General features: G+C 50.4%; 2 protein-coding genes across 2 annotated transcripts in view; both read right to left on the bottom strand.

The window, feature by feature from the left end:
* Nucleotides 1-2,799, bottom strand: part of FBXL18 (F-box and leucine-rich repeat protein 18) — a 16,818-nt gene extending 14,019 nt beyond the window's left edge. Inside the window, exon 1 of the mRNA XM_008575958.1 lies at nt 2,759-2,799. Within this exon, the coding sequence (XP_008574180.1) occupies nt 2,759-2,776 (18 nt within the window). The 5' untranslated portion in view covers nt 2,777-2,799. The remainder of the gene's footprint in view (nt 1-2,758) is intronic.
* A 7,530-nt stretch (nt 2,800-10,329) lies between these two features.
* LOC103593038 (actin, cytoplasmic 1) overlaps nt 10,330-13,003 on the bottom strand; it is a 3,206-nt gene continuing 532 nt past the window's right edge. Inside the window, exons 2-6 of the mRNA XM_008575956.1 lie at nt 12,740-12,868; nt 12,346-12,585; nt 11,464-11,902; nt 11,191-11,372; nt 10,330-11,084 (exon numbers count right to left, since the gene is read on the bottom strand). Coding sequence (XP_008574178.1) covers nt 10,941-11,084; nt 11,191-11,372; nt 11,464-11,902; nt 12,346-12,585; nt 12,740-12,862 — 1,128 coding nt within the window. The 5' untranslated portion in view covers nt 12,863-12,868 and the 3' untranslated portion in view covers nt 10,330-10,940. The remainder of the gene's footprint in view (nt 11,085-11,190; nt 11,373-11,463; nt 11,903-12,345; nt 12,586-12,739; nt 12,869-13,003) is intronic.

Here is a 13,003-nt window from a genome sequence, read left to right as displayed (position 1 = left end):
GCTGACAACACCAAGCCAAGGGTTGAGATCCCCTTACCGGTCATCTTTAAAAAAAAAAAAAAAAAAAAAAAAGAACTGGATAATAACAACTTGATCATGATTTAGAGTTTTTTTGTTTTATTATTTTTTTTTTTTGTCTTTTTTCGTATCCGGCAACGGGATCGCAACCCTCAGTGTTGCGCCTGCACCTCGCTCAGCCAGTGAGCAGGAACCGGTCTGTATGTGGGATCTGAACCCTCGGCGGGAGCGCCGCCGCACTCCCAAGCGGCACACTGTAGCAGTGCGCCACCAGGACGGCCCCTAGAGTTTTTTTTTAAAAGAGTTTAGTTATTCACTAAACTTTGTTTTACGTACTTTTCAGAATGTGTAACATTTCACGATTTTTTCAAAAGCACAATTAAAAACTGAAACCTCATGGGCCGGCCCGGTGGCTCACTCGGGAGAATGCGGTGCTGATAACACCAAGGCCCCGGGTTCGGATCCCATATAGGGATGGCCGGTTCGCTCACTGGCTGAGCGTGGTGCTGACAACACCAAGTCAAGGGTTAAGATCCCCTTACCGGTCATCTTTAAAAAAAAAAAAACTGAAACCTCAGTACCTGCCCAGAAAACACCTCCTCCCAGAAAGAGCCCTAACCTGTTTACCACCCAGGCACCTAAAGAAATCACAGCATTCACAAACCAACTGGTGACATATCTGGGATGTGTTTTTAATAATCTAAGGGGGATAAGAGAGTTGGGAGGAGGGCGGAAGACAGATGAAACAACAGGTCATGGGCTGACAAGTACTGATACCACACAATGGGTACGTAGAAAGAGGTTCATTATATCATTCTTTCACAAATGTGTGGAATTTTACACTATAACATTTTTTTTTTAGATCATATGAGTGATTTTAAGATCTTCATTCTTTCTCTACTGCCCCTCTTCCTGGGCCTTTGCTTGTCTCGTTGGCATTTTCTGAGCTGCCCCCTGATACACAGCAATCATGCCTCCAAGCCTTTGCACAAGCTGTTCCCTCCAGCAGACATGCCACCAAGTAAGGGAAACTGCTACACCCTAGAACTTCAGCTCAAATCCTCCTTCCTCAGGGAAGCCCTTCAGTATTCCCCAGGCACACTAACTCACCCTCCTCCCCCACCTCCCACCCCCAGTCTCATCAGACAAATTGTAATGGTTTCCCCACTACACCTGGAATGGCTTCTGAACAGGGATCATTTCTTAATACCCAAGAGGAAGAGGCACTGAACCAAGTGAAGTGATAGACCACCTGCTTCAGAATCATTTGAAGTGCTATGAAAAATTCAAGACCCCACTCATCAAAAACTGGAGTAGTCCTGGGCAACTGCATTTTAAAGTCACCAGTGACTTTCAAGATCAGACAACCTATTCTGGAATGAGATAGTGGAGATGGCTGCACAACCTTGTGAATATAGTTTTTAAAAAAAAAAACTCTTAATTTTATACTTTTAAAGTATGAATTCTGTGATATGTGAATTATAGCTCAATAAATAAATAATTTGACCATCCCAGAAAAACGGACCTTGATATCCACATTCAGAGTACAACTAGACTCCCCTTTCTCAACCCAAAAGATGCCCACAATGCAATAAGAGGCAGGCCTCACTGGCCAGCTCGCCCACATGTGCTTCAAGGAACAGAGGGGACTTTGAGACTAGACTCCATAAGACGGAGGTACCAGGCCCTGCCCCGACAGATACACACAACTAACTGGAATGTGCTAACGCAGCCAAGCTCCTCCAAAACTCTTCCTCCAGGAGCTGGAGGTTTCTGGCTCTTCAATCCTACTATCAGTCTGCATTTGGGCCACATACTCTTCTCTGTCAATCCAGGAGCCACAGGGGCCATTTCTGGGCCAAATTCACTTCAAATCAAGAGAAGCTGTCAGCAATTCCCAGCCATCTTCCACACACTCATGCCCCATCCACTCTGAGGTAAACACTTGAACCTCTCACTCCTGTTCTCTAGAACCCAGGCCAGCTCCTAAGAGTTAGACGTGCGCCCAACGACCTGAGTCCTGAAAGATGATACATGTAAACCCAGGTACGCATACAGGTAGGCAGAAAGCAACAAAAGAGAAGCCACTAGTCAGAGTCCAGGTACTCCCTAAACCTTTGTCTACAGAGAAAATACCTTGCACGTTACAGGAATGCAATGGGATTCTCCATCGGATCCAGATTTGCGGAGTGTTAGGGAAGGAATTACAGGGTAAATCGTAAGCTCCCTAGGTGAAATGGCTTTTTCTCCATCATCCCCAAACACACACACATACACACACACACGCGGGCTCCAGAGAGAAGTGGACTGGACTGAAACTGAGCATTCAGATAGCAGATGGGGTGAGACGTGGGTACGGCAGGGGAATGTCCCAGACCTGCAGAGACTGAACCAAGATACAGGAGCATGGGAAAGGGACCTGGGAGGCCCAGAGGAACCTGGAAACTCAGGGGGCAGGGAGGCGGGGAGCAATTCTGACGATCAGAAATGTAGAGCTAGGAAAGGAATGGAAAACCGCAGGAGAAGACAGCCTGTCCCTTCGGAGGCAGGGAGAGGGCCTAGGGGGGCGGGACGGGGCAAGGATGGGACCAGGAGCAAGGCCAGGGTCTGGACAGAGAGGACTGGGCGGAACAGGAGTATGGACAGGAAGGACGCAGGGGGGCCGGGGTCTGAATGGGAAGGATAGAGGGGGGCGAGGCCGCTGAAGCAGGAACAGAGCGGAGAGAAGCGCAGGCCGTACCTCTCCGGAGCTGGCCATGTCGCGGGCGGGCCGTGCCGCGGCCGCGGGAGCCGCAAACCCGAGGCCTCCCACCTGCCCTGACCGGCCAAGGATGCTGGAAGCCGGCGAGTCCGCCGCTCAAGAGGGACGCCGGCAGGGGCGGGACATACCACCACTTCCGGCGCCCGCCTAACGCACTTCCGCTCGCCCGTAGGCGGGCCCAGCGTAGTGGCCATGTTGGGTGCGGCACCGTCCAGGGGCGCAGCCTGGGTGCTGAGGATCCTGGAAGGTCTTTGGTGGCGTCTGCCTCCTCTCTGAGCTCGTTCCGCAGCCCCCCCGTTTTCTGCACGCCCCTTTCTAGCCACCCTGGCCTCCACCTGCCGGCCCAGCAGGTTCCCGCCTCAGCCTTTGCATTTGTCGTTCCCACTGTCTGCCGTGTTCAGAAGCCACACGTCGGAGGATCCCTGAGTACCCTGCATAAAATAGCATTGCGTCCTCCCACCTTCATACACGCACACCCCTAAATTTGCCCTCATCCTGTGTTGTTTCTGTTTCTCTATAGTTCTTTGCACCTTCTGGCATATTTTTTTAATTTTTTTGGTCCTCGCCCTAGTAAATTGTAAGCAGGGACGGGATTCCCCAGTACCTATAACTATCCCTGGCATGTAGTAGGCACTGAATAAGTATTTACTGAGCAAATGAATGTATGGATGAGATGCCCTTACCGTTAAGCGTTTGCATTTAAAAATAGGTTACTAATAAAAATCCGTGGGGAAAGCTCACGCTCTGGAGTCAAGAACAATCGGGTTTGAATGCTGGTGCTGACTTCTGGTTGACCCTAAGCAAGTATTTTAGTTTTCTAGAGCTGCCCTAACCGTACCACAAACTGTTGTTCTCTCACAGCTCCACAGGCCAGAAATCTGAAATGAAGACGATGGCAGGGCCATGCTCCCTCCAAAGGCTCTAGGAAGGATACTTCCTTCCTTTTTCCTAGCTTTCGGTGGTGGCCAGCAGTCCTTGGAGTCCGTTGACTGGCAGCTGAATCACTTCAACTTCTTCCTCCGTCTTCATGTAGCCATCTCCCTACCATGTGTCTCTGTATGTCCTTTCTTCTTATAAAGACAGCGGTCATGTTGGACTTAAGGGCCTACCTTAATCCAGAATGACTTCACCCTAACTAACAGCATCTGCAAAGACCCTATGCCAAATAAGGTCACATTCTGAGGTTCCAGGAGGACATGAATCACCCCAGTCTATCAAGTTTTGCATCATTCACCCCAGGCCTCATTTCCCTCCCACCTCATAGGGTTGAGCCACTTACTAGTATCAAGAGGACTCTGATGAGCTCCAACTGTGGCACAGTCCTTGCCTTCAAAGAGCTCATGGTTTAGTCCACAGTTAAGTGCAACTTGAGACATAACGAAAATGAGAGTTAATGAGGGTTCCCATTGTTTACTATTGGAGCCCAATTCTGGCCCAGGCAAGCATCTGGGGGAGTTTCACAGAGGTCTAGGCGGTTCCTCCGGCCCTCCTGATCCCTGCCTGTCCTCTCCCCATCTCCTCGTCTCCTCCCTCCACCCCTCCCAACCTCCCCACACCAGCCATTGTGTCCCTGTGATGGTGAAACACTCAAAGTCTCACCCAGCCAATGTGCATGCTCCTTCTCTGGGACATGGTTCCAGCTGTAACTCAAATGTCATGTTCTCCTGACAGATCTTGCCAGGAATTCTCTTTCCAAGCTTCTTTGACCCATTCCTTCTTTTCCCCCCATGATCTGTAATTAGGTATGTTTCTCACTGTGGCTGACTTGTTTATTTTCTGTCTCCTGCTAGAACAGTGGTTGGCAATACCAGGCCTTTGATAAGTGTTTGCCAAATAAATTATTGATTAAATGAGAACATGTCCATTGTCGAGAGGCGATTCAATCAACAGAAGCTGTTACCACTATGATTATTATTAGTTCTGGTGAGGAAAGAGTCCCACATTTCATGGGCAGCCCCAATTCTGAGGACAAGTTAGAAACCACTGATTATTGAGCTCAAGGACCCCGGGGACAGAGTCAGTTCCAACACTTCACTGGTCTCACCCTCTCATGGGCCTTTCTGTGCATGGGGAGCCAGAGTTGGACGACACTTCCTCACAGTGTCCTCAACAGCTTATGATCTGAGAGCCCACCCTGCAGCAGCTAGCTGACTCTAGCAGACAACGGCACTCTGAAGCCAGGGCAGAGTGCTAGGCTGTATGAGTTCACCAAGAGCTCCCCAGGGTAGAGACTGGCGATGATGCAGGCCATGGCAGTGGTCTCTTTTACCCACACCTCCTTCCAATTCATCTAGAGGTGGAGTCTGGAGAAAAACAGCTCTTTCCTAATATAAGTGACAACAGCCATCATTCCCAAGTCGCTGCTTGTAACTGGCACTTTCCATGTGAGATCACACTGGAAATGTCACCAAGCCCCAGTGGTGTATATCCAATTATCACTCCTTGCAGAGGACATAGGTCCAAGTGAGTAGTAAAGCTGGGATTTGAGCCCATTGTCTCTACTCCAGAACCCACTAGAAGCAGAGCAAGCCCTTCAATCCAGTGTCCTTAACGAATGCAGGCAGGAACCAATGGGAGGCTGCAATGAGAGATCGATGGAGCCTAGTGAAGGTGAGGCAGGGCCTTAGATGGAGCCTGCTGGCTTAGGCTCCACACCTCCCCAGGGGTGGCTCTTCCTGTGCCAGACACAAGCCACTATCAAAGTAGTCCCTGCCCCCAACTTTGGAGAGAGCCTCCTACCCCCAGAAGCATTTTTGAAGGGGCCATCACTTTCCCTGAACTCCTCCCACTGCAGCCACCAAATCCACAATGACCTTTTAAAACTGCATATCTAGGGCCGGCCCGTGGCTCACTCGGGAGAGTGCAGTGCTGATAACACCAAGGCCCCGGGTTCGGATCCCATATAGGGATGGCCGGTTGGCTCACTGGGTGAGCATGGTGCTGACAACACCAAGCCAAGGGTTAAGATCCCCTTACCGGTCATCTTTATAAAAAAATAATAATAAAAAATAAATAAAACTGCATATCTAGAGTTGATTAACTGTCCACACAAAAACCTGCACATGGATGTCTATAAGCAGCTTTATTCATAATTGCCAATAATAAAAAAAAAATAAAACTGCATATCTAGAGTTGATAACTGTCCACACAAAAACCTGCACATGGATGTCTATAAGCAGCTTTATTCATAATTGCCAAAACTTGGAAGCAACTCAGATGTCCTTTACTAGATGAATGGACAAACAAACTGTGCCATATCCAGACAGTGAAATACTATATTCAGTGCTAAAAAGAAAGGAGCTCTCAAGCCACGAAAAGACATGGAGGAAACTCAAATGCATATGATTTAGTGCTGAAGAGGCTACATAACTGTTGGTTCCAACTATAGGACACTCTGGAAAAGGCAAAACAGTAGCAACAGTAAAACAGCGGTTGCAAGGGATTGGTGGGGAGGGAGGGATGAACAGGCGGAGCACAGAGGATTTTTAGGGGAGTGGAATTACTATGTATGATAGTATAATAATGGATACATGTCATTATATATTCATGCAGACCTATAGAACGCACCACACCAAGACTGAAAAGTGGACTCTGGGTGATAACAATGTGTCAGTGTAGGTTCATCAGTGGTAACAAATGTAGCACTGTAGTACAGGATGTTGATAGTGCTTTGGGTGGGTAGGGACAGGGGTATATGGGAACTCTCCATACTTTCCATTCAATTTTGCCGGGAGCCTAAAACTGCTCTAAAAAGATAAAGTCTATTAATTTTTAAAACTGCATATCTGACATTCTCACTCCCGAGGGACCTCCCACTCCTATCTGCTCAGGGCCTTTGCACGTGCTGTTTGCTCTGGCCAACATGCTGTTTTGCTCTCGTCCTCCCAACATCCCTTCTGCAGAAAGCCTTCCCTTCCCAAGACCAAGTCACAGTCCCCTGTTTTATCCTCTACCACAGTCTCTTGGAATGTTCCTAGATGGCATTTGTCACAGTGGATAATTAAGTAGTTCATCAGAATGAGTTTTTGGTTAACATCTGTCCTCCCATGATGATGGAAATATTCTGTATCTGTGCTATTGGACACTTCAAATGTGGCTTGTGCAACTAAGGAACCGAATTCATTTTAATTAATTTAAACTTAAGTAGCCACAGATGGCCAGTGGCTCACATATGGGACAGTGCAGTAAGACTATATAAGCTTCATGGGCAGGGACAATGTCTGCATATCAGTACTGTGCCCCCAGCACCTAGCACTATGTGGGGGCTCAAAATATATGTTGAACGATGAATGACAATGAATGAAGGGACCAGTCAGAAGCATGAGGCCCTGAATGATGTCAGCCCCTATGTCCCTTGGGTGATTCCAGTCCACTTAGATATCCTTTTCTCTGTGCCCTCGCCAAAGAAGGATCTTCTAGGTGGCCACCCCTCTGTCCTGCCTCACTGCCTGCCCCTCTCCTGGTGCTAGGCTGACAAACTCCTCCCCTGGCCTGGGCTCCCAAACCAGAGCTTGTGTTCAATTTTTTTTTTTTTTTTTTTTAAGATGACTGGTAAGGGGATCTTAACCCTTGACTTGGTGTTGTCAGCACCACGCTCACCAAGAGAGCTAACCAGCCACCCTACATAGGGATCTGAACCCTTGACCTTAGTGTTATCAGCACCACACTCTCCCCAGTGAGCCACAGGCCGGCCCTTGTGTTCAAATTCTGACGCTGCCACCTCAGAGCTGTCTGATCCTCCAAGCCAAAGTTTCCGCATAGGGAAGACGGCTGCCCTGCCACAGTGGAAGTTCTCTGGCCCCAGTGTGACCACCAGCAGGTTCCCTCCATCCTCATCACTGGACTCATAAAGAGGTGTCAGGACAAGGGACAACCTACAGTTCCAGGGTCCCTGCATGTGCCAGGACTCCCCTTCTCTTGAGTGTCGGGGAGGGGTACAGTTCTATCCAAGCAGGGGTTGTTTTGCAGGGAAGGAACATTCCAACAAGGTGGGATGCAGCTCATTAGAGAGGTGAACTTCAGGTGGTTAGAGCTGCCTCACGGGGGAGCCAACCACCTGAAAAAGTGGGAAAGCCTACTGTCCCAGAGATAGAGCAAGCAGAGACAGAGCTGCATTTGTTGCAGAAGGGGTGGGGGTCAGGATCCCTCAGCCCTTGCAGAGCAGAGGTTCAGGTTCAGAGGTTCCATAATTAAAACAAGAACACCACAGATGTAACTCATAATTTTTCTGGAAAAATTGATCTGTCCAGGGAAGCAGTGCAGGGAGGGCACTGCTCAGGCTTCATAAGTATTAGGATCAAATACAAACTGGTTCAACTCCAGCCTTTTCACTTCCCAGGTGTGGAGCCTGGGGCCAGCCACCCGTTCTCTCCAAGCCTGTTTCCTAGCCTGTAAAATGGGTGCTGAGAGGAAGACAGGAGGCAAAATGGCACCCTCTCACTTAGAATGGCTTAGCCTTTGCTCCAAGCCAGGCATCAGATGGTCAGCCCAGCTCTGGCCCAGGAGAGGGCAGGGCCGAAGGATTCTCAAAGCCAAATGTGTCTGGGCTGCGCTTCTGGAGCCTTTTTTTTAAAAAACGAAAAGATTCATGGAGCACCTGCTCACACCCATCAGCCCCTCAGGTCGTTACTGGTGTGTCCATTTCTCAGACTTCCCATGGCCACAGATTAGACATCTGGCAATCAACCAAAGTCCCATTCTGCCCCGGGGGTTGTCTCCTCTTTAGACCTCTATCCCCAATGAATCCTTGCCTCTGCCTGAGACATGCATGCCACACCACCTGCCAAGGTGACTCTCCTCTGGTCTTAGGGCCGGCTCAAGCATCCTCCCCCTGAAAGATTCCTGGCTGCCTCCCCCCTTCTAACTCCCCAGTCTGCCCAGTTCTATGATCCTTTATTCCTTTTTATTTTGGGCCCCCAAAAGGCAAAATGATTGTTTTTTAAAAATCTGCATTTTTCCCTTTTTCCACTTTATTAAAGTACAATCTGGTAAAAGTTTGGATATACACCAGTGAAACCACCACCATAATCAACATGATGAACACCTCCATTACCCCATGGTCCTATATTATTTATCACAGCTTCTGCTTTTTCTTCTCATTATCACAGCTTGTAACTGTATCCTTTGCCTACAGCTTTATATTTCATCTTCCCCATTAAACTGGGCACCTCATGAGGCCAGGGAACACGTCTGGTGTGTTCCCCACTGTACGGCCAGCATCTGGCACAAATAGTGGTGGGATGAATGAATGGCAGCTTGTTTACAGACTGACAGCTCACCCAGAGTAGGGACTTCATCCCGGCATCTCAGCAGCCTCGGGCCAGCATACAGTGGGTACTCAATGTCTGCTGAAGGGTTAGTGGCCCAGGTGTAATCTTACTTGCAGCTTTTAAGAGTCCACAGCTCACCTCCTGGGATCAGAACAAAAGAGCTAGAACTGTCCCAGGAGGGCCTCTCCTTAACAGACCCTTCTGGGGCTCCTTAAGACAGCACAGGAAGGGGGCCACCTCCTCCCTGCCAGCAGCCACTGTGCACAGGTAAGGCAGTCCAGGACCCCCATGGGGACAAATACTATGCACCAGGTGTGGTGTTTTAAAAGGAAGGGGCATCCCCCATGGGGAGCCTCACCCCCTTTCCTTCCTACATCCTGTTGATGTCAATTACAGCTTCTAGTAGAGGGGAAGCCAGGCTGTGGTTTCTTTTTGGAGTATATAACTCAGAGCCCTGGAGAACAAAGTCAGAAACTGACCTGCAGCACCGAGCAGACCCTGGCCTCCAGGGGCCTGGCCGCTTTCCCTGCACCACCTTAGGAGAACTGGGCCAGGACCTGGACTTGAAGCTGGGCAGAGAGTCCACAGGACCTTACCCGCCACCCTCCTCACAAGGCAGAACTCAGACCTTGCCCTATAGTTTGTCCAAAGATAACTAAGACTTGTCTCTGCCAGCCTTGACATAGCACTAACTACTCCCCACCAGGTGCTGCCCTGAACAACCTTAGGGTCTGAGTAAGCTGGCAGTAAAGGATCAGCTCCTCCCTGGGATCATATGACCCTTGGCCAACCTCAAGGTAGAATGACAGCAGAAAACCCAGAAATGAAGGTGAGGGAAAAGGTATGGGGGCCAGGAGCCGCCACTCATACACCCCCCATCCCGAAAACACACCAAACTCAGATAACCCTCCCTGAGGAAGCCTCCACTCACAGCAAGTACAAAGGTGCCCACCCAATCGCAGAATGAGGCATGGCCCTTGGCTCACCAGACTCCCCCAAACATAGCCCAGGTGATCTTGAAGCATCTGGACCTCAGAACTCAAGAGACAGGGATACCTGGAGGACCCACATAAGGGACAGGTCAGGATATTTCCCTTTAGAACAAGCAAGAGGCAAGGCCAGGACCCTTAACTCCTCCCACCCTGCTCAATGGTAGTTAGAAGCACCTTAGCCCACCCCAACTTTAGATAGGGATGGCTTGGCCTCCTCAGCCCTGCCTTTCTCCCAGCTGCACACTCTGCTGTCCACACACCCAGCCAACACCACAAAGTCACGCCTTGCCTCGCTTTAAGGTGTGCACTTTTATTGAACTGGTCTCAAGTCAGTGTACAGGTAAGCCCTGGCTGCCTCCACACCTCAACCCACCCCCAGGGAGACCAAAAGCCTTCATACATCTTAAGTTGAAGGAGAAAAGGGAGGGCCACAATGGCTGATCATTCAAAATAAAACAAAATAAAAAAGTATTAAGGCGAAGATTAAAAAAATTTGCATTACATAATTTACACAAAAGCAATGCTGTCACCTCCCCTGTGTGAACTCAGGTGAGGACTGGGCCATTCTCCCTAGGGAGAAGTGGGGTGGCTTTTGGGAGGGCAAGGGACTTCCTGTAACAATGCATCTCACAATATTTGGAATGACTATTAAAAAAAAGAACAATGTACAATCAAAGTCCTCAGCCACATTGTAGAACTTTGGGGATGCTCGCTCCAACCAACTGCTGTCACCTTCACCGTTCCAGTTTTTAAATCCTGAGTCAAGCCAAAAAAACCAAAAAAAACAAAAAACAAAAACAAAAACAAAAAACCAAATAAAGCCATGCCAATCTCATCTCGTTTTCTGCGCAAGTTAGGTTTTGTCAAGAAAGGGTGTAACGCAACTAAGTAACAGTCCGCCTAGAAGCATTTGCGGTGGACGATGGAAGGGCCAGACTCGTCGTACTCCTGCTTGCTGATCCACATCTGCTGGAAGGTGGACAGCGAGGCCAGGATGGAGCCACCGATCCACACAGAGTACTTGCGCTCAGGGGGAGCGATGATCTGAGGGAAAGGAATATTCATTGAGGACTCTGGATGTCATACTTCTCCATACTTTGTGGGGCCACACCCCACGACTGGGCCAAGATCAAGCTGGGTGGATACTCACCTTGATCTTCATGGTGCTAGGTGCCAAGGCGGTGATCTCCTTCTGCATCCTGTCTGCGATGCCAGGGTACATAGTGGTGCCACCAGACAGCACTGTGTTGGCATACAGGTCCTTGCGGATGTCCACATCACACTTCATGATGGAGTTGAAGGTAGTTTCGTGGATGCCACAGGATTCCATGCCTAAAGGGAAAAGGCCAGTCTTAAGTTCCACCGTGTGGCCCTAGAGGTGACCCTTGTGTGGGGGAAGGCCCAGGAGGTCATCTCAACTCACCTAGGAAGGAAGGCTGGAAGAGAGCCTCAGGGCAGCGGAACCGCTCATTGCCAATGGTGATCACCTGACCATCAGGCAGCTCGTAGCTCTTCTCCAGGGAGGAGCTGGAAGCTGCTGTGGCCATTTCCTGCTCGAAGTCCAGGGCGACATAGCACAGCTTCTCCTTGATGTCACGCACAATTTCCCGCTCAGCCGTGGTGGTGAAGCTGTAGCCGCGCTCAGTGAGGATCTTCATGAGGTAGTCTGTCAGGTCCCGGCCAGCCAGGTCCAGACGCAGAATGGCATGAGGGAGAGCGTACCCCTCATAGATGGGCACAGTGTGGGTGACCCCGTCACCGGAGTCCATCACGATGCCAGTGGTGCGGCCAGAGGCATACAGGGACAGCACAGCCTGGATAGCCACATACATGGCTGGGGTGTTGAAGGTCTCGAACATGATCTGTAAAGAGAAGTGGAAGTCACATCATGCTCAGGAAACCGCCAGGGGCAGTCAGGCCAGACTGGGGACATGCAGAGTGCAAGGAACATGGCTAAGTGTGCTGGGGGTCTCGGGTTGGGGACTCTGTTCAGACCTACTGTGCACCTACTGAATACACACTCCAAGGCCACTTTACACCAGCCTCATTGGCTTTGTCACACGAGCCAGTGTTAGTACCTACACCCACAGCACTTTATATTTTAAACACCTCGTCAGAAAAGCAAACACAAGAAAAAGAGTTCATCTGGGAAAAAGCAAATAGAACCTGCAGAATTCCAAAGGAGACTCAGGTCAGAGAAGAAAGTCCTACGGAGAACGGCAGAAGAAAGAACAAGTGAGAAAAGGCATGGCACAGGAAGGGAAGAAGGGAGACGGCTGCTCACAGAAAGCAGCTGGCCACTGACCTGGGTCATCTTTTCACGGTTGGCCTTGGGGTTCAGCGGGGCCTCGGTCAACAGCACGGGGTGCTCCTCGGGGGCCACACGCAGCTCATTGTAGAAGGTGTGGTGCCAGATCTTCTCCATGTCATCCCAGTTGGTAACAATGCCGTGCTCGATGGGGTACTTCAGGGTCAGGATGCCTCTCTTGCTCTGCGCCTCGTCACCCACGTAGGAGTCCTTCTGGCCCATACCCACCATCACGCCCTGCAGAGAGAAACAAGAGCCCTCAGCCATGAGAACTGCCGCCACCGACCCCTACCCAGAAAGGCTAAGACCACCCACACGAAGAACGGGCCCGTGGCTTCCCCCTAAAGGGGAGTCCCCACCCACCAAGTTCCATCCAGGCCGGCCACCCTACCTGGTGCCGAGGGCGCCCCACGATGGAAGGGAAGACGGCCCGGGGCGCATCGTCGCCCGCGAAGCCGGCCTTGCACATGCCGGAGCCGTTGTCGACGACGAGCGCAGCAATATCATCGTCCATGGCGAGCTGCAAGCAGAGCGACGTCTGAGCCACGGATCGCGGGTGGGGCCGCCCCCGCCCTGCCCACTTCCGGCGCGCGGCCGCCTCTGGCCGCCAGGGGGCGCCGCAGCGCGCCCAGATTGGGGACAAAGAAAGCCGGGC

Source organism: Galeopterus variegatus, unplaced genomic scaffold, assembly GCF_000696425.1.
Source record: "Galeopterus variegatus unplaced genomic scaffold, G_variegatus-3.0.2 Scaffold1264, whole genome shotgun sequence".
NCBI classification, from domain to species: domain Eukaryota; kingdom Metazoa; phylum Chordata; class Mammalia; order Dermoptera; family Cynocephalidae; genus Galeopterus; species Galeopterus variegatus.
This window is presented reverse-complemented; position numbering and strand designations above follow the sequence as displayed.